General features: G+C 37.1%; 1 protein-coding gene across 1 annotated transcript; it reads left to right on the top strand.

Moving 5' to 3' along the window:
* Window positions 1-400: 400 nt before the first annotated feature.
* On the top strand, window positions 401-26,006 carry LOC131956127 (uncharacterized). Its single transcript, XM_059320550.1, has 17 exons — window positions 401-554; window positions 1,688-1,908; window positions 2,532-2,718; window positions 3,123-5,918; window positions 7,664-7,803; window positions 8,147-8,315; window positions 9,632-9,796; window positions 10,714-10,871; window positions 14,443-14,608; window positions 16,002-16,160; window positions 16,657-16,770; window positions 18,101-18,223; window positions 18,912-19,142; window positions 20,116-20,223; window positions 22,959-23,120; window positions 24,260-24,427; window positions 25,082-26,006. The coding sequence occupies exons 1-17, from the start codon at window positions 414-416 to the stop codon at window positions 25,190-25,192; spliced, it is 5,319 nt and encodes a 1,772-aa protein (XP_059176533.1). The 5' UTR covers window positions 401-413; the 3' UTR covers window positions 25,193-26,006.

Here is a 26,006-nt window from a genome sequence, read left to right as displayed (position 1 = left end):
TTATAAGAAAAATATTTAAGATTCTAATCTGTTATTTAATTAATTTATCTCGAAGAATCTAAGTAAATTCTGTTTGTGTGACTCGTTTTTATATTCTTGCGCTGTTTTTGTGTATCCTTGGATTTTCCCACCATTACAACATTCATAAAAATAGCTCATTTTATAAAAAAATTTTTTTAAAGGGGTTGATTCAAAATAACAAGCATGTTAGCTGTATTTGAAAAAAAATGTAATTTCTATTATGAGTTACCTCCCTGGATTATATACAATACTATTGTGCCACCCTTTTGGCTTATTCATTCAATGTTCAGTAATAATATGATACATTCTAAGGAACCAATTCATGCTAAACTTTTTATTTCTTTAATAATTTTTATCATATTTTAAATTCCAGACTCGCCCAGAGCCAAGACATGAGAAAGTTTGGGAAGACACAAAGAAAGCTGCGGAGTATATTAAACATTTGTCACCCCCTGTTTAGTGAGACCCTTCTTCTGGTGCAAGCCATGTGTCTCAACATGGGGGACTTGTCTATGACACAAATAGACCCTGAGGTACTTTTATTGAATCAGCTTTGGTTATTGTCATAGTTTTCTTAGGGAACAGTAATTAGTCTTGTCAAAATAATCTTTTATTTGCTTATTCATTTAAAAATAAATATTTACTGTATTGGCAATATATTAAAGCTTTTGAAAAATTAATGATAAAATTAAAAATTTGTTAAAAGTATTTGTATCAAATATTGTTTTTTTACTCGACTAAAATGAAGTACCTCCCACTCAACTAGGCTGATAAGGTAGAGCATCAGTGGGACATCCTTGGTACATACCTCTGGTTTAATTATTCCTTATGTTGTAACACTTACTTTGTTGAAACTAAAAATAGGCAGTAGTATGTCTTTTAGTTTACTCACCTCTCAATAGTTTATCTTTTCCACGTTCACTTTCTTTTTGGGAGAGTTAATGATTGCTCTATAGGATGTCCATAAATCTACTATTAGTTTATCTGTTTCTGATTTATGGGTGGTCTGTAGTACACCACTGAGCCTCCACTGATAATTTATTCAGTGTATAGTTAACTTACACTTTGGTTGAGTTCATGGACGCTCTGTAGGTTGTCCCTTAGTCTACCATTGGTTTATCTATTCCATGTACAGCTGACTTACACTTTTGGAGAGTTCATTGATAGTCTGTAGGATTTTCCTGAGTCAACCACTAGTCTATTCCCTATGCAGTTGACTGACACTTTGGCAGAGTTCATGTAGGACATCAATCTATCATTTGTTTATCTTTTACCTATACAGTTGACTTACACCTTGGGAGAGTTCATTGACTCTGTAGGATTTCCTAGTCTACCATTGGTTTATCTATTCCTTATACAGTTGACCTACACTTTGGCAAAGTTCATGTAGGACCTCCCTGAGTCTACCATTTGTTTATCTATTCCCTATACAGTTGACCTACACTTTGGGAGAGTTCATTGATAGTCTGTAGTATTTCCCTGAGTCTAACACTGGTGTATCTATTCCCTATACAGTTGACTTACACCTTGGGAGAGTTCATTGACTCTGTAGGATTTCCTAGTCTACCATTGGTTTATCTATTCCTTATACAGTTGACCTACACTTTGGCAAAGTTCATGTAGGACCTCCCTGAGTCTACCATTGGTGTATCTATTCCCTATACAGTTGACCTACACCTTGGGAGAGTTCATGGACGACCAGGAGCACTACATCCGTGACGTGAGCCTCAAAGTCCAGCGCTACTACTCCATGCTGCACCACCTGACCATCCGCACCTGCTGGGACGATGTCATCAATGCTGGGCTGGCAGTAGAGAGAGACGAAAGGAAATACTCCGCCCCTAAGAGGGTTAATGAGCTGCGCAAGATGCAGAGAATGAAACACAGGTTAGAGTTTTGCATGTTTGCTGTGTTAAACAGATTTACGGTTAAGTTTTATTCTGGTTATAAGGTTAAAATCCTATTGGTGCCACCCCACACCCCCCCCATTTATTTTTTATATTTATACAAAATAGCAGCTAAAATGAGCTTATTTTGACGCCCCGGGGTCGGAACCCGGGGACATATTTACACTTGACTTTTTACCAGAAATTCTTGAGTTCTGTTCATATGCCGTATGCTTTTAGATTACCCAGCTAGAAATTAAGTAACGGCACTGAACTCCACTTCATTACAATAAGGAGTGTTTAGTCTGGAAGGAAACTTTTTATAAGATTGTATCATCTGTTCATTTTAATAATTGGGACAACAAGTCTATCCTCTCAATCGCAAGAGTTCACTGTGGGCTCAATGATACTTTCTTACATCCTCAAGTTGAGCTAAGTAATAGTAAAACAAGCAGAAAAGGAGGCATACAAAGAAACAAAACATCTTTAAATCTGAAAAAAAAAATCCTTTATTATTTTTTTTCCTATTTCCCAGACTAACTAACTTATTAGTCAATTACTTATAGCATGATATGATAGAGTTTGATACCTGTAGGAGAAATAAAGTTAAATAACTCTGTCCAGTCCTCCCACTGGGAACAACAAGCCTGAAGACTTAGACATTGGTGTGTGGGTTGATGCAAGCCAAGATGTGAAGGAGGACCTGGATGCCAGAAGGATCAGCCAGTGCACACGGCTGGCTAGGCTCATATACCAAATTGATTGTCTGTTTTGCAACACCTTGCACCAAATTTACATCAATTCCTTATCTGTAAGTTAGAACAATAACTAAATTTTTTTTTTAAATTTTTGGTTAAGCTTGGTATACATCCTAAGCTAACACATATTTTTAGTGCATAATCAAGTACATTTATATCAATAAAATAAATATTCTGTGTATTAATGTTTATTAATTATTGATCTATTTTTTTGTAGTTTTAAAACCAACAGCTATCAAATTTTTAAAATCCCCTTCATTTTCATTTAATTTAAATTGGTGTTTTTTATTTTTTTAAATATTACGGTAACAACTATTTTCATTGAGGTATTATATTTATCAATACTAAATTTAATTATGAACCTTATTTTTTTTTTAACTTGTTATGATGACAACAAAAAACAATATAATGTGTGGTATTAAGTAAGCAAAAAAATTATGATTCTACAATTCCACAGAAAACAGCAAAATACTTATCTCAACAAATGGCCACATTCCCCTCCAGCGATGAAATTAAAAATATTGTCAAAGGTTACATTGCCGATCTGGATATCCCAAACATTTTGGAGGACGGCAGTGATGATGACAACGATGATGATGACGACAAAGCAGGTGTCAGTGGTTTGGGTGGAAATGATCAGAAAGAAACTTTAGAGAAAAGTAAAGGGGATACCCCAAAAACTGATCAACAAGCGCCTCCATCTGGGGCTGTTGCACAGATGGAAAAATCTAATGCACCGAACGTGTTGATCGTGCGAAATGTGGTGGATTCATCATCCACAGCGCCGATGAGTACAGCATCCGTCCAAACAAACTTCAGGTCGGATTCAGTCGGGATGGATACAAGTTCCGTATACGACAACGCAGAGTACATCCCCTTCATGCGGGGTGACATGGACTTGTCTGATTCGCTAGATACCACATCATCAACCATATCTGACGATGATGATGCTAATTCTATGGGCAATCACTTTGAATACGTGGAGTACCCCGTCAGGGATATTGAACAGGTGGACTTTCTAGATTTAGATGCTCCGGCTATAACTGGCACGGAAATGAGAGTCTACAGAATGCCGAATGAACAGACGTACGACGAGTTGATGAATGACCAAGTTGTGACCGGCGTGGAGGAGACTAACAATGAAGATGTGACCATTATTGATCACTTCGGAACAATTGAACCGGTGGAGTTGATCAACGATGATGACGAGCCGTTATCCGAGGATCTCACCATAACTTCTGATGACAAATTCAATCCAGGAATCTCACAGAATGTTCCAACCTTCTTCGTGACCACTGACGCTGCCCAGCAGCGCTACCTGAATTCTAAGGTGTTCCCACCTTTTGACAAGCTTAAAGACTTGAAACTGAAGCAAAAAATTAATGAGAAAAAAAGCAAGCCGATCAAGAATGAATTGGTTTTATTAAAGAACACTATTCCCGTGCAGCAAAATATGTTGAAAGAAAAAGCAAAGCAAGGAAAGACGATCATGGTTACACCAAATAAAGAAGTTTTAAAGGTGAAAATGGATGTCTCTGAGGATGAAGCCTGTGAACACATCAGCCAGGCTGAAACAGGGAAGCTGTTAAAGGATTCTCAGCTCTCTGGAGTTTTCAGCCACCTGTTTGACCAAGTTCTGGAATCTTCTGTAGACAAAACAGCTGACCACACGGAGGTTGTTTTGGATTTTCCGATACTGGACGGCACCACATGGGAGACTCAGAATATTGGTCAGTATATGAATATCCGAAGCTCGACAAGTACATCAGTCGATGCATCCGTTTCTACACCAAGTGGGACATGGCCGAATAATGTTCCTGAAAATAAGGCGGACAATAAGCAGCTAGGCAACGATGATTCCTCTCTTAGTTCAGGATCGAGTAAAAACAAACCGTTTGCGTCCAAAGGTTTCCATGACATTAATTCCCAAAAACCCAACCGGAAGGAGGGCAGCGACAGCAACAACAATGTCATCGGGGAAGACAGCGTAGATGGACACATGGACAGCAACATTGACCGTGTGACCTATCCTCTGTCCCCGTGCCAACCAACCGTTTCTTTCTACACTGTGGAGAAGAAACAGACCAAAGAGAGCGAGAAAGGTGAAAGTAGCCAGATAAATATTTTGGAGTTTCTGGCTCGTGAGATGGAGTATCCACATAGTCATGTGGATTACAACACGTACCACAACTCCACCCGCAGCTTGTATCCAGGCAGGTCGATACCGGACACGTTTGTTGAAGAAGTATCTGACGACGTATCTAAGTCGGATATCCTGGTCGATCGTAAAAACGGTACAAGGATAACGTCGGATGAATCAAAGAATTTACATATCATAGCTAGAACAGGAGTCAGGAAAGATGGGGGGAAGCGAAGAAAAGGCGGAAAGACAAGTGGCGGTTTGTCTGCCAGTGGGGAGGTTGTTGCTGGTGGTAATGTCCAGTTACAGTCAACACAGGGAAGTCTCGGGTCTCCTGTCGTGAAAACTGGCAGCCTTTCTAAGTTGGTTTCATTTTCTAATGTTGACAGCAGCTTGACCGATGAGGCCCCGTCCAGCTTGGGTAAAGAGGGCTGCAGCGTGAGTAGAATGGACGGCCAGAATGCGCTGAGAGACACAACAGGGAGTATGTTAATTAGAGCAGCATCGTTTGATGATCTGAGGGAAGACTCTGCAGACATAAAAAACATCAGGGAAATGTTTTCCTACCAGATTAGTTCTCCCAGACCCGAGCTGAACGATGCTGGTCATGACGTTGAACAGTCCAGCATTCACAATAGCCCTAACCCTCGGTTTAACAGCCCGGTGCTAACCTACCGTGTGTCCAGTAGCGTCCAGTTGGACGACATCACCGAGAATCAGCTCGTTAACATCATCGACCAACCACTGCAAGACGAGGCGGATAATAGTTTAACACTATCCGGGGGCGCGCCAGCGGATGTGGAGAAAAATGTATCCACAAACCGGAAAGAAAACGCTGATAGTTTAGTTTTGGATCAACAGTCCACGGTATCCAGCTCAGGCCAGGAAAGCACAGATTCCAATGAGAAGCAACAGAACAGGAACTGTTTGTTGGCAGGGGGAGGGGGAGGCTCTGGGCCCACAAGTAAAGTCCAGCTGGGGGTGGCGACTGGTCGAGAGATCAAGCCAATGTTTCATGCTGCGATTCATATCAAGGATGATGTGGTCACTATGATGCCCGATGTTTATGATTTTACCGGTGCTGCATTCAATATGATCCATGACATGGAAGAGGTAGGTGTTATTTTAGTCTTTGGGGTTAGTATTGAGGGTGGGGGGCTTAGAGATTTTGACAGACATTTAGACTGACAGTAGCACATCTAGGATGATGGTAACACATTTAGACAAATGGTAGCACATCTAGGATGATGGTAGCACATTTAGACAAATGGTAGCACATCTAGACTGATGGTAGCACATTTAGACAAATGGTAGCACATCTAGACTGATGGTAACACATTTAGACAAATGGTAGCACATCTAGGATGATTGTAGCACATTTAGACAAATGGTAGCACATTTAGACAAATGGTAGCACATCTAGGATGATGGTAACACATTTAGACAAATGGTAGCACATCTAGACTGATGGTAGCACATTTAGACAAATGGTAGCACATCTAGACTGATGGTAACACATTTAGACAAATGGTAGCACATCTAGACTGATGGTAGCACATTTAGACTGGTGGTAGCACATTTAGATAGAGCACATCTAGATTAGACTGATGGTAGCACATCTAGACTGATGGTAGCACATTTAGACTGATGGTAGCACATTTAGACGAATGGTAGCACATCTAGACTGATGGTAGCACATTTAGACAAATGGTAGCACATCTAGACTGATGGTAACACATTTAGACAAATGGTAGCACATCTAGGATGATTGTAGCACATTTAGACAAATGGTAGCACATTTAGACAAATGGTAGCACATCTAGGATGATGGTAACACATTTAGACTGACAGTAGCACATCTAGGATGATGGTAACACATTTAGACAAATGGTAGCACATCTAGACTGATGGTAGCACATTTAGACAAATGGTAGCACATCTAGACTGATGGTAGCACATTTAGACAAATGGTAGCACATCTAGGATGATTGTAGCACATTTAGGATGATGGTAGCACATTTAGACAAATGGTAGCACATCTAGGATGATGGTAACACATTTAGGATGATGGTAGCACATTTAGACAAATGCTAGCACATCTAGGATGATGGTAGCACGTTTAGGATGATGGTAGCACATCTAGACTGATGGTAGCACATTGAGACTAATGGTGGCACATTTAGACAAATGGTAGCACATCTAGTATAATGGTAACACTTAGGGTGGGTACTTCTAGATCTTTTGGTAACTCTAGGAGTATGGAGTCCTTGACTGATGTGATATCTCAACTAATGGTAGCTTTGAGGTTACAGCTTATAGATGTTGATATACTTCCAGTGTGGAGAAATAGGCTGAGTAGAACTAGTGATTTGTTGATCTTATGGCTAGCACTAGTGGTGTAAGGATGTAGACTGATGGTAGAACAAGGAAATTAAGAACTTAAAAAAACAAGTCATTACACATATTTTATACTTTTACATTTTTCAACTAGAAGTATCGTTTACTGTTGTATGTTTATCTTATACTAACAGCTCACCCAACAAAAACATATGCTGTCAAGGATTTTTAGTTTTAGTTCTACTCAACTAAGATTGTTTTAGTGATGGATGTTTGACTGAAAACAATGCACCAACTTTGGTACATGTGTGATGCCTAACAGGGCCTTATCATAGTAAATTTTGGCGGGTACTTACATTATGTCCTTAAAACTAAGGCTAGCCTTAACAATATCCCTAAACCCAACCCTCATCCTTGCAGTAATTCTATAGTTAATGCCCTGCCTGCTTACATAGAAGAGCCATATGTTAAAGTCTTTCTTAGACTGTACCTGTGTTTCATTGAGGACTTTACCTTCACAGCACCTGCTCAGCTTTGAAACCCTGACATCCAACGCATGGTTCCAGACTTTTGTCCAGCCAGCATCACTCAAAGAAACCAACAAGAAAATCAAGGGCCCAAGCCTAGAAACTATATTACGTCGGGATCCCAATTTTGTCAAGTAAGATAATATCTAATTGCATGGAAGGTTTTTTAAAATTAATAATTAATATATTTCATTACTGTAATTCTGTAAAATGCTGTAAAAAGAAGGTTAACTATTCATTTTTGAATAGGTTGAAACTGTTTTCAAAGCTATTTCCAAAACGTGTAATTTGAAATTTCAATGTTTAATAGGTTTATATAATATGTTTAGTGTGCTGTTTTGCACTAGAAATTATAAAAAGGGCCTATCTATATCTGTAAACCCTTGTTTATTTTTTTATTGTGTTTAAAGGGTTGATTTAAGTTTCGTTCAATACTTATAAGAATGGGAAGTTTTTATTTAAGTATTTTATTCACAGGGAGAAGAATGAGATTTATGGGGCCATAGATGGCATGTTTTTCTTTGCTGGGATCTACCTAGGGGAGATGCAGCAGCTCTACAGCAAGTACTTCCAACACAGGTACCTGCTCACTGCAGACAGGGAGCCCATTTATTACCTGCAGATGCTGCAGTGGCATGATACACAGGTATGTCCAGAAGTTTTGTTTTAGGTTATGGCCAGGAAGATTAAACAATTTTTACTTATCTATGTATTTTAGTTTTTTTATTATTGATGTCACATATATAAAAGAGGCTGGTTCTAGCGTGGCAGCATTTATTTTTAGACAAATAATATCATGATAAGCATAGTAATTCATGTTAGGAGGGGGGTGGATATAACAAAAATGAAATTTAATTCAGACAAATCTTTATATAAGTGTATTTGTCTGATTACATTATATAACAATTTATTAACAATTTTTAATATAAACTTCCATGTATTAAACATGGACAGAATTTATATTAATTTATTACAGGTTTTTAAAAACACATTTTCATTAGTGAATTTTAATTTTTGATAAGTTCCTTTATCAGATATTATAAATATTTTCTACATAAGGAACTTATCAAAAATTAAAATTCACTAATGAAAATGTTTTGAAATACCTGTTGAAAATACTTATAATATCTGCTAAACACCCTGTTTTTTTAATGCTAGAATCTAAAAAGCAAAAATCTGCATTTAGATATAATTCTTCAGCTAAACTTAAATTTCAGTTGAAAAATCTACATGATTATTTCAATGGAAGATTATTGAAAGATTATTTCTATTAAAGATTATTAAGATGAAGATTATTGGCTTGTTTATTTCAGTTGAAGATTATTGGTGAAAAATTGTTGCGATGTTTATTCTAGTTAAAGAATATTGATCCTTTATTTCAGTTGAAGATTATTGGTGAAAAATTGTTGCGATGTTTATTCTAGTTAAATAATATTGATCCTTTATTTCAGTTGAAGATTATTGGTGAAAAATTGTTGCGATGTTTATTCTAGTTAAAGAATATTGATCCTTTATTTCAGTTGAAGATTATTGGTGAAAAATTGTTGCGATGTTTATTCTAGTTAAAGAATATTGATCCTTTATTTCAGTTGAAGATTATTTGTGAAAAATTGTTAAAGAATATTGATCCTTTATTTCAGTTGAAGATTATTGGTGAAAAATTGTTAAAGAATATTGATCCTTTATTTCAGTTGAAGATTATTGGTGAAAAATTGTTGCGATGTTTATTCTAGTTAAAGAATATTGATCCTTTATTTCAGTTGAAGATTATTGGCGAAAATTGTTGCGATGTTTATTCTAGTTAAAGAATATTGATCCTTTATTTCAGTTGAAGATTATTGGTGAAACAGTTGCGATGTTTATTCTAGTTAAAGAATATTGATCCTTTATTTCAGTTGAAGATTATTGGTGAAACAGTTGCGATGTTTATTCTATTTAAAGAATATTAATCCTTTATTTCAGTTGAAGATTATTGAGAGGCTCCCTGAATCCCAGAGACTTGGGACCTTCCTCTTTGACCTGACCCCATACAAAGACAGCGTCCGCCTGATCACCACAGACAACCTGAGCCTCATCCAGCTACAGCTCAATGGCGACGCAGTGCAGAAAACACAGAGGCTCATGGAGGTATACACACAGTCTTTACACTTTTGGCATGGTAATCAATGTGTCCTAACGGGTTTGAGAATAATTCTGATGAGCCGACCCGCGGCGTATCATATGCCGCTATTTAGTTGTTTTATTTTCTACTTTTCAGTAATTCATAATTTGTGAATTCGACAGTACCAATGCTGCCACTGAAAATATTTGCTTTAAAACCTGGCTCTATGTTTGTAAACATTTAGCGTGACCACAGCTCACCAGACCATGTGGTGGGTGGGGGTGGTAGTGATAGAGAGGAAGAGAGGGGACTGCAAGGTCTATATATAGATGTTTATTCATTGCACCTGAACGTTGTTTTAGGTGGTTTTAGGTTTTGAAAATACTGACAGAAGCTAGAAATTGTAAGCTTTGTTTTAAGTTTCTCTTGTATCTCTAGGCGCTAATATTTTCAGATTTTAAAATGCTTCAACAGTCAATCTGGTATCAATTATAATATAGATAATACAAATGAAATTAATGTTATTTTTATTAGTACATTTTTAAGTTATTAAAACTCAATATTCAAATATAATAAAGCAAGGCTATTTTCTGTATAACTCAATTAATATATGTAACAAAATGTAAATAATAAAAACCAAATTTTAAAAAACATTTCCTTCTCAACAAAATATAATGTAACTACTTTTATTTGTGTTGGGAATCCTTTTTCCCTTTTATAGAAAATTTTTATGGTTAAAATATTTATTAAAAGATTATTTATAGCTACATTTCAATTCTTTTTTTTTAAAGTAATAATTTTGTGAAATTTCAAATAACCATTTGAAAATAAATTCTAATTATTTGTGGAAATTTAGCAGCGCATCTTGAATCTGGCAAAAAAAAAGTTTTTTTTTATTTTCGATGGTCCATGACTGAATCTAAATTTTCTAACTTTCCCCCAGAAATTTGAGCAGATTTTGTCTGTGTTGGAGAGTAAACCCACTTTGTTGGATGACCTGTTCATTCGCCTCACCACAACAGATAAACTCTCCGACATTATTCAGGATGTGGAGAACAAGGATGTCAACCACATAGCTGAGTTGTACAATATTATAGACAGGTAAGCATCACGTACAACAGTTCAAAATATTGGCTCAATGTAGGCTTATAAGAGATAAGAGGAGCATGAAAACATTTGTATACTAAAGTATTTCAGGCCTTAATTACTTTATTGAAATCTTTGTTTATCTCTGCAATTTGCTAATCTCTATAATATATAAAGCAAAGTTGTCGGGTGCCCAATAGGGCACTTCCCGGCGCCGCAGGCGCTTCAAATTTGGCAGGATCTTGCCTTGTGGCGACAGAACACGGGGGCAGGTTGGCCGAAAAGTCTACGATGAGGGGTCAACACTGACCGGCGCCTTATATGAGCTATAAATTGAAAAAAAATGTCCACGTAGGAACCTCTTCATAACTCCTGAGGTCGTAGACCGACCCTAGGTCGAATTAATTAAGCATTCAAATTCTCAATGTTTTTAAAAGCCTAAGCGAAGCTGGGCAGCATGCCTAGTAAGAGATAAGAGGAGCATACATATGCTGATCTAGTCTTGTGTTTACATACTGGGCTGTCCCTGAGTTTTTTCAGCACTTGTGGGTACCTGGTTAGAGTTGGGGAAAACAGTAAGCTGGGTGCAGTTCTGTATATACAATCTTTCTATAAGAAGAGGCTAAAGAAACATGAACTCTACTTGCCCTAAGGACTATCCTATCTGAAAGAGTGCTTTACATTGTATATAGGCCTATATGTTGTCAACAATAAGTGTAGATGTTTGTGTGATCAAAGTTTCACCTGTATGAAGGAATTTATTAGACACTGCCTCAGTGTCTGATACAACCAAGTCTAATTGTAGACCTGAAATTAACCCTCCTTATGTTTCATGGATTTTATTTGCAACTCTTGTTTAAAATGTGATAGAAATGGCTAACTTAAGCAGCCACTTATTATATTAATGGCTAGTCTTAATGTATTTTTTTATTTTTCAAAAATTAATTTGTTAGTTTACTTGTCATTTCTGATTTTAAGGACATGGGCGGGTGTACTTTTCGTCATAAATCCACTAAATCATCGATTTCCCACTTTTACTTGATCTATACAGAATAACCATCGTTGAATCTAAAAATGACATTGTTATGACCCTAAAAACAGTATTTATTTATAAAAAACCGGGTTCAAAGTAGTGTGTACAGGGTCATTTGTTAATTTTTTGGTAAAAATAGCCATTTTTCGACCTAGAAAAGTACTATTAGGCTTCACGGAAACCTAATGTGTTTCATATCAATGGAAAGGCCGTGACCTCCTTTCTTTATTTGTTCTAAAATTAAAGGACCAATCAAAATACTTATTTTAATGTGATTATTTTTCTACGTCATAAAGTTGTTTATTTTACTCAGTCGGGTTTTTCCGGTATGCAAATTTTTGACCTCAATTTTTTCATTGGCGTTCAACGGCGGAAGCTAGTTAGCGATTGGTCGTTTCGCTTCGGAAGTAAACATTCCCTTAGTTTCAGCGCGTTGCTAAGTTTGATCTAGTTTTGTTTCTCTAAGCTTCTGTGAAATACTTACATATTTTAACATATAATTATTTCAATTAAATATACTATTAACAGTTTAGATTAGTTTGTTTGAATTATCATAAGCAGTGAGACGATTTAATTTGTTTCTCTTTCGATAATGGGTCGAACAAAACACTCGCTAAAAATAGATACACACAAACATCTAACTAAAGCAAGGGCACGTCCGAATGCAACTGATAGCAGCTACCTCTACTCAATCTAGCACTATTCAGACAAGCACTGGTGTAGATGTAATATGCACATTTACTAAGAAACTGCGACAATGTAAGACAGAGTTTTTACAGACAGAAGAGAGCACTGTTACATCTAGTACTGGTAGTGCTAATTGTAAACCACAGCCATGCAGAATTATTGTCGAATGTGATTTGCTTCTTGATGTTATCAATACATTTCCTCGCCCACTGTGATGTAGTGGCTACTATTGATGAAAACAGTGTAAAGGGTTTACTTCAAGCATGGTGTGGCAGTAATAAAAATGTTGTAAACCGTAAGTATACAACTGCAAAAGAATCCAGAACAAGGCCAATCACAATAAACAAAGACATCGTCTTATCATAATTGGCTTTAGCAGTGGCGTAGGCAGGGGGGGGGGGGGTTAGGGGGGGGTCAAAACCCACCCATAGAACCCTCGGTATATATAATCGCAAGTTTGAGGGGGGGGGTGCAAATGGAAAGTTTGTCCTCGGGTAAAAATTGGACCCCCCCCCCCCCCCCCCCCCCCTTGAGACGATCCTGGCTACGCCACTGGGCTTTAGACATGAGACCATGCAAAATATACTGCTGTTTCTGCGATAGCATAATTCAATTTTGGGCCCAGGCATGCTATGGCATTGCTGTCAAAAGAAGGAAACCATAGTCGAAGACTCAATGAAGGACGCCAAAAAAGACGCGTTGACAACAGCTTTTCTACAGCTCTAGGTAAAACAAAGAGCGCCAGAAAAAAAGAAAACTAACAGCTGAACAAGCTCAGAAGGAATATATTCAGCAGCACCATACTTCAGGCTATGAATGTGGTCGATTTTAGTGACATACAGCTGTAAATTTTCATTTTTTGCAACTTTTTGTTGGTTTTTTGCGTTTTTCTCAGTTTGATGTTTTTTTGTACAATTGTTGAAATAACTTTGTTAATAATTATCAGAACTGAACTAAATTTGCTCCAGTTACTCTGTATATATGTTCAAATAAAACTTATTGAACACTTGGAATTTTTGTAAAGATTTTTTTTTTATTGTTTAAATAGTGAAAAAATTGGACGAAATAATGACATTTTTACAGTGATGTATCGAAAAAAAAAAGTAAAAAAAAAACTATCTTCTTTTTTTAAAATGTAATCAATAAGAAGTCTTAAACACTAGTGTCTGCAGATTATATTAAGTTTTCATGAAATTTGTACAAACCATTTTTGAGTTATTTCCATTTAAAAATCATCAATAAAATCCAATATGGCCGCCGTCACCATGGCAACAGAGGATTTAAAAAATTAAAAAAAATATTTTTATGCTTAACTCTTTGAGTTATAACTATTAGCCAAGTATTACATCTTTAGACTTGGAAATAAAGAAGTTGGTACTCATCACCCGCCCATGCCCTTAAAAACAAAGTTTCTTTCATTTTCCCTAGGTTCTATAAATTTGACCCTACCTTATACCCTTTTAAGTCTTTGGTAAAAATGCTTTACAACTCAAAATCAATCAACAACTCATGGCCAGTTACCCCTGTATCTTACCCACTGCCCAATAAATGGGAATAGGATATTACACATCTATTGGAAATCGACTAAAACTAATCTTAATAATAAACCTAACCTTACTGTAATTTAATGGTAAGCTTAGCGATAGAATTAGGGTTAGCAAATTCTTAACTTTCTCAGTTTGGGATTCTATATAATGTTTAGGCCTAGTACAAATTATTATTTATTTGATACTCTTTATATAGAATGATGTTTCTCCTATTGCCCTAATTGCTGATAGCGCATGTTTAGTACGTATTGTTGAGAGGGGCAATAACCTTGTTAGAAATTTATCTGGGGTCAATGTCCTAAACCTCACATATTTTCAGATTTGCTGTCCCCCACACCGAGGCAGACAGGAGAGTCTTTGAATCCTGCCATTACATGATCTCAGATATCAGGCGAGCAGGGGAAGTAAGCCTAGCAAGCAGGACTGAAATGATTCAAGGATTAGAGCAGTGCCTGGACAGGGACATCTTGTGGATTCAGCTGCAGGTAAACTGTCTTCAACTCTCATCACCTGCCACCATTTGTTTCTTAAGTGTCGTCTATAAATGATGTCACATTCCTGGGGGGAATGGGGTTTTGACTTTGTGATGAAGGAGGTGGATTTTTTAAAATAAATTCCTGGAAACACTTTTGCATTTTAAAAAGTAATACTAGAAACTGAATTTAAGTTGGCATTTCATGTTGTTAAGAACTTTGTGAATCGCACTAACAATTGATCAATATTCTCAAATAATAATTGATCAATATTCACTAAGCACAATAAATATTTGATAAAAAATTCCAGTAAAAATTACATTGCAATTTTAAAGTGGTTAGTACTATGATGTAATTTTAGGGAGGGGGGGGGGAGTAGTCTTGCTTTGTATGATGATGAGGGGGAGTAAAAAATCATTTTAAAAAGCTGATTTTTACGGATTATCCGCTATTGCAGTTTGTAATTTCTTTTCTTTGTGAAAACCCTGTTTTATAGATATATAGATTTCTTGCTTCATTTATAATACATATAATCCTGAGTAAAAAATTTTGTATTGTTTTGCCTATTCTTACATAAAAATTACATAACTTTTATTTCCTGATAGTTTAGTTGGACCTAAAATAGACCTACATTTAAATTCTTTTTCCTTTGTCTTGTGAAAAGAATGGTACAGTAATTTCCTAACAGTTTCTAAGGACCATACAATAGGCCCAAATGTTTCCTCTATTAGGTGAATGTTACTGTAATACCCTGATAGTTTTTTTGAACCTAAAATATGCCCAAATTTTTTCTCTATCATGTGAATAGAATTGAACTGTAACTCTTTGATAGTTTATATAAACCTGAAACAAGCCCAAATATTTCCTCTATCAGGTAACTAGAATGGTAGGGGCCTACTGTAATTCCCTGATAGTTTATACCTACCTAAAATGTGCCCAAATGTTTCCTCTGTCAGGTGAAATGAACAGTACTGTAATTCCCTGATAGTATGTACGTACTTAAAATAGGCCCACATTTCCACTATCAGGTGAATAGAATGGTACTGTATTTCACTGATAGTTTATACATACCTTAATTGTGCCCAAATATTTCCTCTATCAGGTGAATAGAATGGTACTGTAATTCAATGATAGTTTATACGTACCTAAAATGTGCCCAAATATTTCCTCTATCAGGTGAATAGAATGGTACTGTAATTCAATGATAGTTTATACGTACCTAAAATGTGCCCAAATATTTCCTCTATCAGGTGAATAGAATGGTACTGTAATTCAATGATAGTTTATACGTACCTAAATTGTCCCCAAATATTTCCTCTATCAGGTGAATAGAATGTTAGCTGCCTACTGTAACTTTCTAATAGTTTATATGTACCTAAAATGAGCCCACATTTTCCTCTACCAGGTGAAGAGCCGCCTGAAGCCACTGGTTGAGAACCCGATGTTTTTAGATGGGAGAGTGGACGCACACCATGTCCGTCTGGCCCTTACTCAAGCAGAAACACTGGTCAGGTCCTATGTGGCCAAGGCTAACTTTGTCAGAGAGGTCCAGAGATATTTAGAAGTAAGTCATTTTTAGGATAAAAACAAAGCTTTGGTTATATGTGGGCAAAGGTAAGTTTGTTAAGCTGCTTTAAAAAATATTCCATTGCTTAATGAGCTTTGAATCTATTTAAGGATTGTGTGAAGGTTACGGCCAATCAGCATTTTATAACTATGTTTGTGTTACTTAAAATTGATTGCAGATGTAATAGTCATGAAACAAATATTATAATAGTAATGTTGGATATTAACCAAACATTTTACTACATATTTTTAAAGTCCATTTTTATTTTGTTTTAATTAGAAATAAACTTCTACAAATGACAAATTTAAAATGTATTTTTAAAAAATGGCACCTTAATTGAATACAAGTGGATGAAGTGCTAATTAATTGACTACTAATTACAGAAGCCAGAGAGTCAGTTTAAGGAACTGTTTGAGATATCCTCACGCCATGTCAACACACGCAACCTGTGGCTGCTCATTAGTTGTGCTAATTAATTAACTACTAATTACAGAAACCAGAGAGTCAGTTTAAGGAACTGTTTGAGATATCCTCACGCTATGTCAACACACGCAACCTTTGGCTGCTCATGGCTGACTGGGACACCAAGCTGGACAGGTGGAAGCATGTGAGTGGGTTTTTAGACTGGTGGGAACATGGGAGTGGCTTTTTAGACTGGTGGGAACATGGGAGTGGTTTTTTAGACTGGTGGGAACATAGGAGTGGTTTTTTAAGACTGGTGGGAACATGTGAGTGGTTTTTTTAGATTGGTGGGAACATGTGAGTGGGTTTTTTAAGACTGGTGGGACATGGGGGTGGTTTTTATAGATAGGTGGGAACATGGGAGTGGTTTTTTAGACTGGTGGGAACATGGGAGTGGTTTTTTAGACTGGTGGGAACATGGGAGTGGTTTTTTTAGACTGGTGGGAACATAGGAGTGGTTTTTTTAGACTGGTGGGAACATGGGAGTGTTTTTTTTAGACTGGTGGGAACGTGTGAGTGGTTTTTTAAGCCGGGTGGGAACATAGGGGTGGGTTTTTTAAGACAGGTGGAAGCATGTGAGTGGTTTTTTTAGATTGGTGGGAACATAGGGGTGGGTTTTTTAAGACAGGTGGGAACATGTGAGTGGTTTTTTTTTTAAGACTGGTGGGAGCATGTGAGTGGTTTTTTAGTTGGTGGGAACATAGGGGTGGGTTTTTTAAGACAGGTGGGAACATGTGAGTGGTTTTTTTAAAATACTGGTGGGAACATGTTAGTGGTTTTTTAAAACTGGTGGGAACATGTGAGTGGTTTTTTTAAGACTGGTGAAACATGTGAGTGGTTTTTTTAAAATACTGGTGGGAACATGTTAGTGGTTTTTTAAGACTGGTGGGACATGTGAGTGGTTTTTTAGACTGGTGGGAACATGTGAGTGGTTTTTTAGACTGGTGGAAGCATGTGTGTGGGTTTTTTTAAGACAGGTGGAAGCATGTGAGTGGTTCTTTTTAAGACTGGTAGGAACATTGGGGTGGGTTTTTTAAAGACTGGTGGGAACATGTTTTTTTTTTAAGACTGATGGGAACTTGGGAGTGGTTTATAAGACAGGTGGGAAAGCGGAATTGGTTTTTTAACGTAGGTAGGAACATGGGGGTGGTTTATTCAGAACAAGTGAGAACATGGGAGTGGTTTTTTTTAAAGACAGGTAGGAACATGGGAGTGGGTTTGTTTTTTAATGTCAAAGATGGAAGAATATGTGTGGGTTTTTTTTGTCTCTTAACAAGTGGACACTGGTAAGTGGGTTTTCAAATTTAAGACGTGTTTTTTTTTTTTACCTTAGTATTAAAATTAATTTTTGTTTACCTGGTTGCACTACAGTTAGGCCTGGGTAGAATGAACTAATGTAGGCAAATTCAATCCAGTACCACTGCAGTTATTTACCCTGCTACTTTAGCTCATGTGTGACATTCTGTTTGTTGCAGCAAAGTTTCACCACCCTGGATATACAGAAAATTAACAGCTACACCTTCAAATACATGGAAGCCTGTAACAAGCTGGAGAAAGTCTTGCCCAAGAATACTGTGGTCACTGTTTTTGGTGAAAAGGTTTGTTCTATTATCTGATTATTTCTATTATTTCAGATTAAAAACTTTATTGTTAGCTGAGGTTTATTGAATTATTCAAATGTGATTCATATAGGCCACATTTTGTTTAACTATTCAAGTATAAATCATGTTTTATTTATTTTTTAAAGATTCATAATTCTTTATTATCCTGAACAAAAAAGCGTATGTCATATTTATTTTAAAACATCAACTAACCAAGACTCATCAATTTTGTTATTATAAACTAACAGTATAACACTGTTTAATAAAATTTAATTTTAATATTAAAATCATAAATTATTTTTACACAACATATATGAAAAGTGGAAAATGCTGTGAAAGGTTTACTTGAGAATTGGGCTATTCTTCATGATTATGGCTAAAGAAAAAAAAAGATTATATATATATATATATATATATATATATATATATATATATATATATAAGCTAAAAATGTTTATAAAAATATGGTACACCATATTTCTACAACAACTCAGTTATGTTCTAAATAAACTGGCTTAATAATAGTAATATTATAAATGCCATCTGTTTTCTGTGGTGGCTGAATTTTATCATAGAGTTCAATTGTAATATCTTAAATGCCATCTGTTTTCTGTGTAGATGGATGTATGTGCTAAACTTTATCATAGCGTTCAGCAGTAATATTTTAAATGATGTTTCTGTGCAGATGGATGTCATGCTGAGGTGGCTGAACTTTATCATCGAGTTCCGCGGTCAGGCGGTCAAACCCCGGCACTGGAGGCAGATTGAAGAAGTGCTGGGGGTGGAGTTTGGAGACGTCCTGCCCTTGACCCTGGCCAGTCTCATGTCCATCAATGCAGTGGACAAACAGAAAGTGCTGCATGTGATTTTAAACAAGGCCAGAGCTGAGTCCAATGTGCAGAATGAATATGATGAGGTAATATATACAGGTTGGGGTGGTGAGGTAATATATACAGGTTGGGGTGGTGAGGTAAAATATACAGGTTGGGGTGGTGAGGTAATTTATACAGGTTGGGGTGGTGAGGTAATATATACAGGGTGAGGTAATACATACAGGTTGGGATGGTCAGGTAATACATACAGGTTGGGGTGGTGAGGTAAAATATACAGGTTGGGGTGGTGAGGTAATTTATACAGGTTGGGATGGTGAGGTAATATATACAGGTTGGTAGTGAGGTAATATATACAGGTTGGGATGGTGAGGTAATGCATACAGGTTGGGGTGGTGAGGTAAAATATAGAGGTTGGGATGGTGAGGTAATATATAGAGGTTGAGAATAGTGTTATGATGATATAGCATACACAGGTAAAGTATAAGCAAAGATAATGGTTTTAAATTGAGGTAAAATATTAATATAACTTTTGTGTGAGTCGGGAAATAAATAAATGTAATTATTTTACAAGGTACACCAAACTTTGTTTCTATAAGAAGAGGTTATGTAATTCTGTAAAAGATTTGTATGATATCAAAGTTGCCATGAATGACAAATCAATCTTATTATTTGTCTATAAGTATAAGTCATTTTAAAACTTTGTATGCAACCAAGTTTTATATATTTTGTGGGACGGTGTGGTCAAATGGTAGAGCTTACAACTGCTTGTCCAAAAGTCTGGAGTAAAAAAGTCTGGCTTGAGCTTATAGGACATCCCTGAGTTCACCCAGCTCTGATAGGTACCTGACTACATAAGGGCAACTAAGCTGACCATACTATCCCCCTGTATGTCAAGTTTATGATGATGTTTACTTAATCTGCCCCATGTATCATGGGCTCAATTTGAAAAAAAAAATAAACTTTGAATATAAGTTTATATACCATATATGTCTATACAAATAATTGAACCCTCAAGTAAGTCCATTTCTGATGTACAATGTTTTTACTGGACACCAGGTCTGTCGTCAGTGTACGGACCTTGTTCTACCCATCCACGTCAAGCAAAAATCTTTGTTAGAAAATGAAACTGCTGTGACTGTTTATTTAATGGGAGACACATTTGAGGTAGGTCTTGTTAACTCAAGTATCACCCCTCTCCCCCACCCACGCAGTAACAGGCTAGTTTGAAGTAGGAGATGTGTGGAGTTAAATTTTAAATCTTGCCACTCCCTCCCCCCCACCATATGCATAATGCTATTCATTAGTGTAGAAACTAGAATCTGGTTTAACTAAAAGTGCTGAAAATATGTAAGCATTGTTCTAATTTAAAGACAGCTACAATGTCTTGAAACTATGTCTAGAATCTTGATGTGTAACGTTGATAACAAAGTTTTGAAAAAACTACCCCCTATCAACTTTAAATGTCTAGAGACTTGGAATGAAATGTTGATAACAATGTTGAAAACTGAGTGAAATGTTTATAACTGTGTTGTAAACTTTGTACTGATCATAAACTATCAACTTTAAATGTTGAGAAACTAGGTGTTAAATGTTGATAACACTGTTGAAAACTTTGAGTGTAATGTTGATAAGAATGTTGTAAACTTTGTGCTGGTCAGATTGAAGAGTCCCTAAACTACTGTGTGATGGAGTTGGAGAGGATTGACCTAATGTTGATAAGAATGTTGTAAACTTTGTACTGGTCAGATTGAAGAGTCCCTAAACTACTGTGTGATGGAGTTGGAGAGGATTGACCTAATGTTGATATTGTAAACTTTGTGCTGGTCAGATTGAAGAGTCCCTAAACTACTGTGTGATGGAGTTGGAGAGGATTGACCTAATGTTGATAAGAATGTTGTAAACTTTGTACTGGTCAGATTGAAGAGTCCCTAAACTACTGTGTGATGGAGTTGGAGAGGATTGACCTAATGTTGATAATTGTAAACTTTGTGCTGGTCAGATTGAAGAGTCCCTAAACTACTGTGTGATGGAGTTGGAGAGGATTGACCTAATGTTGATAAGAATGTTGTAAACTTTGTGCTGGTCAGATTGAAGAGTCCCTAAACTACTGTGTGATGGAGTTGGAGAGGATTGACCTAATGTTGATAATTGTAAACTTTGTGCTGGTCAGATTGAAGAGTCCCTAAACTACTGTGTGATGGAGTTGGAGAGGATTGACCTAATGTTGATAAGAATGTTGTAAACTTTGTGCTGGTCAGATTGAAGAGTCCCTAAACTACTGTGTGATGGAGTTGGAGAGGATTGACCTAATGTTGATAATTGTAAACTTTGTGCTGGTCAGATTGAAGAGTCCCTAAACTACTGTGTGATGGAGTTGGAGAGGATTGACCTAATGTTGATAAGAATGTTGTAAACTTTGTGCTGGTCAGATTGAAGAGTCCCTAAACTACTGTGTGATGGAGTTGGAGAGGGTTGACCTAATGTTGATAAGAATGTTGTAAACTTTGTGCTGGTCAGATTGAAGAGTCCCTAAACTACTGTGTGATGGAGTTGGAGAGGATTGACCTAATGTTGATAATTGTAAACTTTGTGCTGGTCAGATTGAAGAGTCCCTAAACTACTGTGTGATGGAGTTGGAGAGGATTGACCTAATGTTGATGAGATTGTTGTAAACTTTGTGCTGGGCAGATTGAAGAGTCCCTAAACTACTGTGTGATGGAGTTGGAGAGGATTGACCTAATGTTGATAATTGTAAACTTTGTGCTGGTCAGATTGAAGAGTCCCTAAACTACTGTGTGATGGAGTTGGAGAGGATTGACCTAATGTTGATAAGAATGTTGTAAACTTTGTACTGGTCAGATTGAAGAGTCCCTAAACTACTGTGTGATGGAGTTGGAGAGGATTGACCTAATGTTGATAAGAATGTTGTAAACTTTGTGCTGGTCAGATTGAAGAGTCCCTAAACTACTGTGTGATGGAGTTGGAGAGGATTGACCTAATGTTGATAAGAATGTTGTAAACTTTGTGCTGGTCAGATTGAAGAGTCCCTAAACTACTGTGTGATGGAGTTGGAGAGGATTGACCTAATGTTGATATTGTAAACTTTGTGCTGGTCAGATTGAAGAGTCCCTAAACTACTGTGTGATGGAGTTGGAGAGGATTGACCTAATGTTGATAAGAATGTTGTAAACTTTGTGCTGGTCAGATTGAAGAGTCCCTAAACTACTGTGTGATGGTGTTGGAGAGGATTGACCTAATGTTGATGAGAATGTTGTAAACTTTGTGCTGGTCAGATTGAAGAGTCCCTAAACTACTGTGTGATGGAGTTGGAGAGGATTGACCTAATGTTGATAAGAATGTTGTAAACTTTGTGCTGGGCAGATTGAAGAGTCCCTAAACTACTGTGTGATGGAGTTGGAGAGGATTGACCTAATGTTGATGAGAATGTTGTAAACTTTGTGCTGGTCAGATTGAAGAGTCCCTAAACTACTGTGTGATGGAGTTGGAGAGGATTGACCTAATGTTGATAATTGTAAACTTTGTGCTGGTCAGATTGAAGAGTCCCTAAACTACTGTGTGATGGAGTTGGAGAGGATTGACCTAATGTTGATAAGAATGTTGTAAACTTTGTGCTGGTCAGATTGAAGAGTCCCTAAACTACTGTGTGATGGAGTTGGAGAGGATTGACCTAATGTTGATAAGAATGTTGTAAACTTTGTGCTGGTCAGATTGAAGAGTCCCTAAACTACTGTGTGATGGAGTTGGAGAGGATTGACCTAATGTTGATAAGAATGTTGTAAACTTTGTGCTGGTCAGATTGAAGAGTCCCTAAACTACTGTGTGATGGAGTTGGAGAGGATTGACCTAATGTTGATAATTGTAAACTTTGTGCTGGTCAGATTGAAGAGTCCCTAAACTACTGTGTGATGGAGTTGGAGAGGATTGACCTGTCCCCGCACAGCAGCTTCCTCCACGAGAGCCTGGAGCTTATCCTGCACAGGATATTCGAATCTCTAGAGAACATCGTCCAGTGGTCAGAGGTGCAGATGAAACTGACCAGAGTAAGTTAACCCCCCCCTCCCAGCCCATGCAACAGTTTGGTAAAGCTACAATATTAGATGAAACTGACCAGAGTAAGTTAGCCCCCCCCCCTCCTCCCAGCCCATGCAACAGTTTGGTAAAGCTACAATATTAGATGAAACTGACCAGAGTAAGTTAGCCCCCCCCCCCCTCTTCCCAGTCCATGCAACAGTTTGGTAAAGCTACAATATTAGATGAAACTGACCAGAGTAAGTTAGCCCCCCCCCCCCCTCCTCCCAGCCCATGTAACAGTTTGGTAAAGCTACTATATTTGTCAGATGAAACTGACCAGAGATAGTTACCCCCCCCCCCCCCCCTCCTCCTCCCAGCCCATGCAACAGTTTAGTAAAGCTACTATATTAGATGAAACTGACCAGAGTAAGTTAACCCCCCCCCCTCCTCCCAGCCCATGCAACAGTTTGGTAAAGCTACTATATTTGTCAGATGAAACTGATCAGAGTAAGTTACCCCCCCCCCCTCCTCCTCCCAGCCTATGTAACAGTTTAGTAAAGCTACTATATTTGTCAGATGAAACTGACCTGAGTAGGTTACCCCCCCTCCTCCTCCTCCCAGTTCATGCAACAGTTTAGTAAAGCTACTATATTAGATGAAACTGACCTGAGTAAGTTAAACCCACCCCCTCACCCCCTCCCTCAGCACATGCAACAGTTTGGTAAATTAAAATAGTAATGAAAACTTTCCTGAGTGAAAGAGTAAAAAAGTACAATTCCCCTTCAAACCTGACGGTCTATTGGGCAAGTGAAGTAGAGTTCACTTGTTTCTGTGACCTCGGCATATGAAGAGATAGTGTCGTCAGCACTAGGCCCAACAGCCTTTACTTTCCCTAACAGGAGTTAGATGCCCATCAGAGTTGGGTGGACTCAGGGACGGTCTACTGACTTGAACCCGGATTTGAGCTCAAGACTTACAAGTTAGCAATCGAGCTCTCTACTGCTAGACCGCAAAAGAGTAATTTGCCTAGTTTTTTATCATTACCTGATCTTTTGAAAGGTGTAAACAGAAAAGTTTCAGATAAAACTAACCAGTGTATAGAACAATCTAGTTATTTTAAGGATAAATAAATTACCTATGTTTACTTATGTTGGTCTGTTTTGTTTAGTTGCGAAGGCTGCTGATCCGCCATCCTGAAATTGTCCAAACCATGAGCACAGAGGCCAGCCACTACAAACACATTTTTATGGAGTATTCCAATTTCCTGGAGAGAGTCCAAGCTAACCCAAATGTCATTCATTGGTGCACATCACAAGAGCTGCGGGATTTAGTTGAGGTAAGGACTGACTTGTTTTATGTGGGATTAGTTTACACAAGAATAGATGTGTGATTTAGTTGAGGTAACTAATGACTTGTTTTATGTGTGATTAGTTTACACAAGAATAGATGTGTGATTTAGTTGAGGTAACTAATGACTTGTTTTATGTGGGATTAGGTTACACAAGAATAGATGTGTGATTTAGTTGAGGTAACTGACTTGTTTTATGTGTGATTAGGTTACACAAGAATAGATGTGTGATTTAGTTAATGACAGACTTGTTTTATATATGAATAGTTTATTCAAGAATAGAAAAATGATTTAGTCCAGTTAAATGCTGACTTATAAAATGGGCAAAATGTTCTAAGACACTCTTAATACTCCTCTGAGATGGAGAAATTAAAATTACTAATTAAAATCACCAGTAATTGAAGCCATGAAATCTTGAAACTAAATCTTGGGTTAACTAGTGGGCAGGGTAGGTAGTGAACAATGTCATTGTTAATATAAGCTAATCTGAGCTCACCCCCCCCCCAATGCATATTGTCACAATTCAGAACCCTCTCTCTGCCCCATGTGTGTGATGTCATTTATGTGAATCTCTAATGCATTTTTTAAATGCTGTGTGTGTTACTAAAACTGATGACATTTTATTTTCCACCTATTGATTAGAACAAGCTCACAGAGATTGTCAGCCTGTACAGAGTTTTCAAGCGAGAGATTGAGTTGAGGGGCTCAGCCACAGACAATGCTGGGAGGGACCCATTCCAGTTTGGTGTTTGACTTGTACCCATAACAGTAGGATCTTGATACTTGTTTCTAAAACATGTTTCTGATACTTGTATCCATAACAGTAGGATCTTGATACTTGTTTCTAAAACATGTTTCTGATACTTGTATCCATAACAGTAGGATCTTGATACTTGTTTCTAAAACATGTTTCTGATACTTGTATCCATAACAGTAGGATCTTGATACTTGTATCTAAAACATGTTTCTGGTACTTGTATCTCTAACTTGTTCCAGATACTTGTATCTATACATGTTGCTGAGACTTTTATCCATATCAGTAGGATATTGATATTCTGTATCTGCTACAAGTTCCTAATACATGTATCCATATCAGCAGGATCTTGATAGTTGTACCTGTAACATGTTCCCTATACTTGTATATGTAACATGGTCCTGAAACTTGTATCCATACACGTTGCTAATAGTTGCAGCTGTAGCAAGTTATTGGTTGAGGTTTTTTGTACTAAGGTGTTTGAGCTGTTTGTGGCATACATCAACATCAACATGTGCCTGATACTTGTATCACCACCAGCAAGTTCCTGATAATTATACCAAAATGTCCCTATTTGTAGCATACATCACTACTAATTTCAGCTCCATACTTGTATGATTCAAGTACCTTGTTTATTGTATACCAAAATGTCCCTATTTGTAGCATACATCACTGATAACATACGCTTGATACTTGAACCTTATAACAAAATCAAACATTTTCTTTTATGTCAATACCAGCAGCTTATAAAATCAGGACAAACTAAAACTTAAAAATATATTTTTTACTCAGGATCTTTTGTAAGCCCAATAA

This window comes from Physella acuta, unplaced genomic scaffold (genome assembly GCF_028476545.2).
Source record: "Physella acuta isolate Inbredline_101_S28 unplaced genomic scaffold, ASM2847654v3 ptg001129l, whole genome shotgun sequence".
NCBI classification, from domain to species: domain Eukaryota; kingdom Metazoa; phylum Mollusca; class Gastropoda; family Physidae; genus Physella; species Physella acuta.
This window is presented reverse-complemented; position numbering and strand designations above follow the sequence as displayed.

Excerpts from the sequence above, each read along its gene's own strand:
- LOC131956127 (XM_059320550.1), top strand. The coding sequence starts at position 414 with ATGAGAAAGTTTGGGAAGACACAAAGAAAGCTGCGGAGTATATTAAAC. Across the intron at positions 7,804-8,146 it reads CGGGATCCCAATTTTGTCAA|GGAGAAGAATGAGATTTATG; the intron begins GTAAGATAATAT and ends TTTTATTCACAG. Across the intron at positions 8,316-9,631 it reads TGCAGTGGCATGATACACAG|TTGAAGATTATTGAGAGGCT; the intron begins GTATGTCCAGAA and ends CCTTTATTTCAG.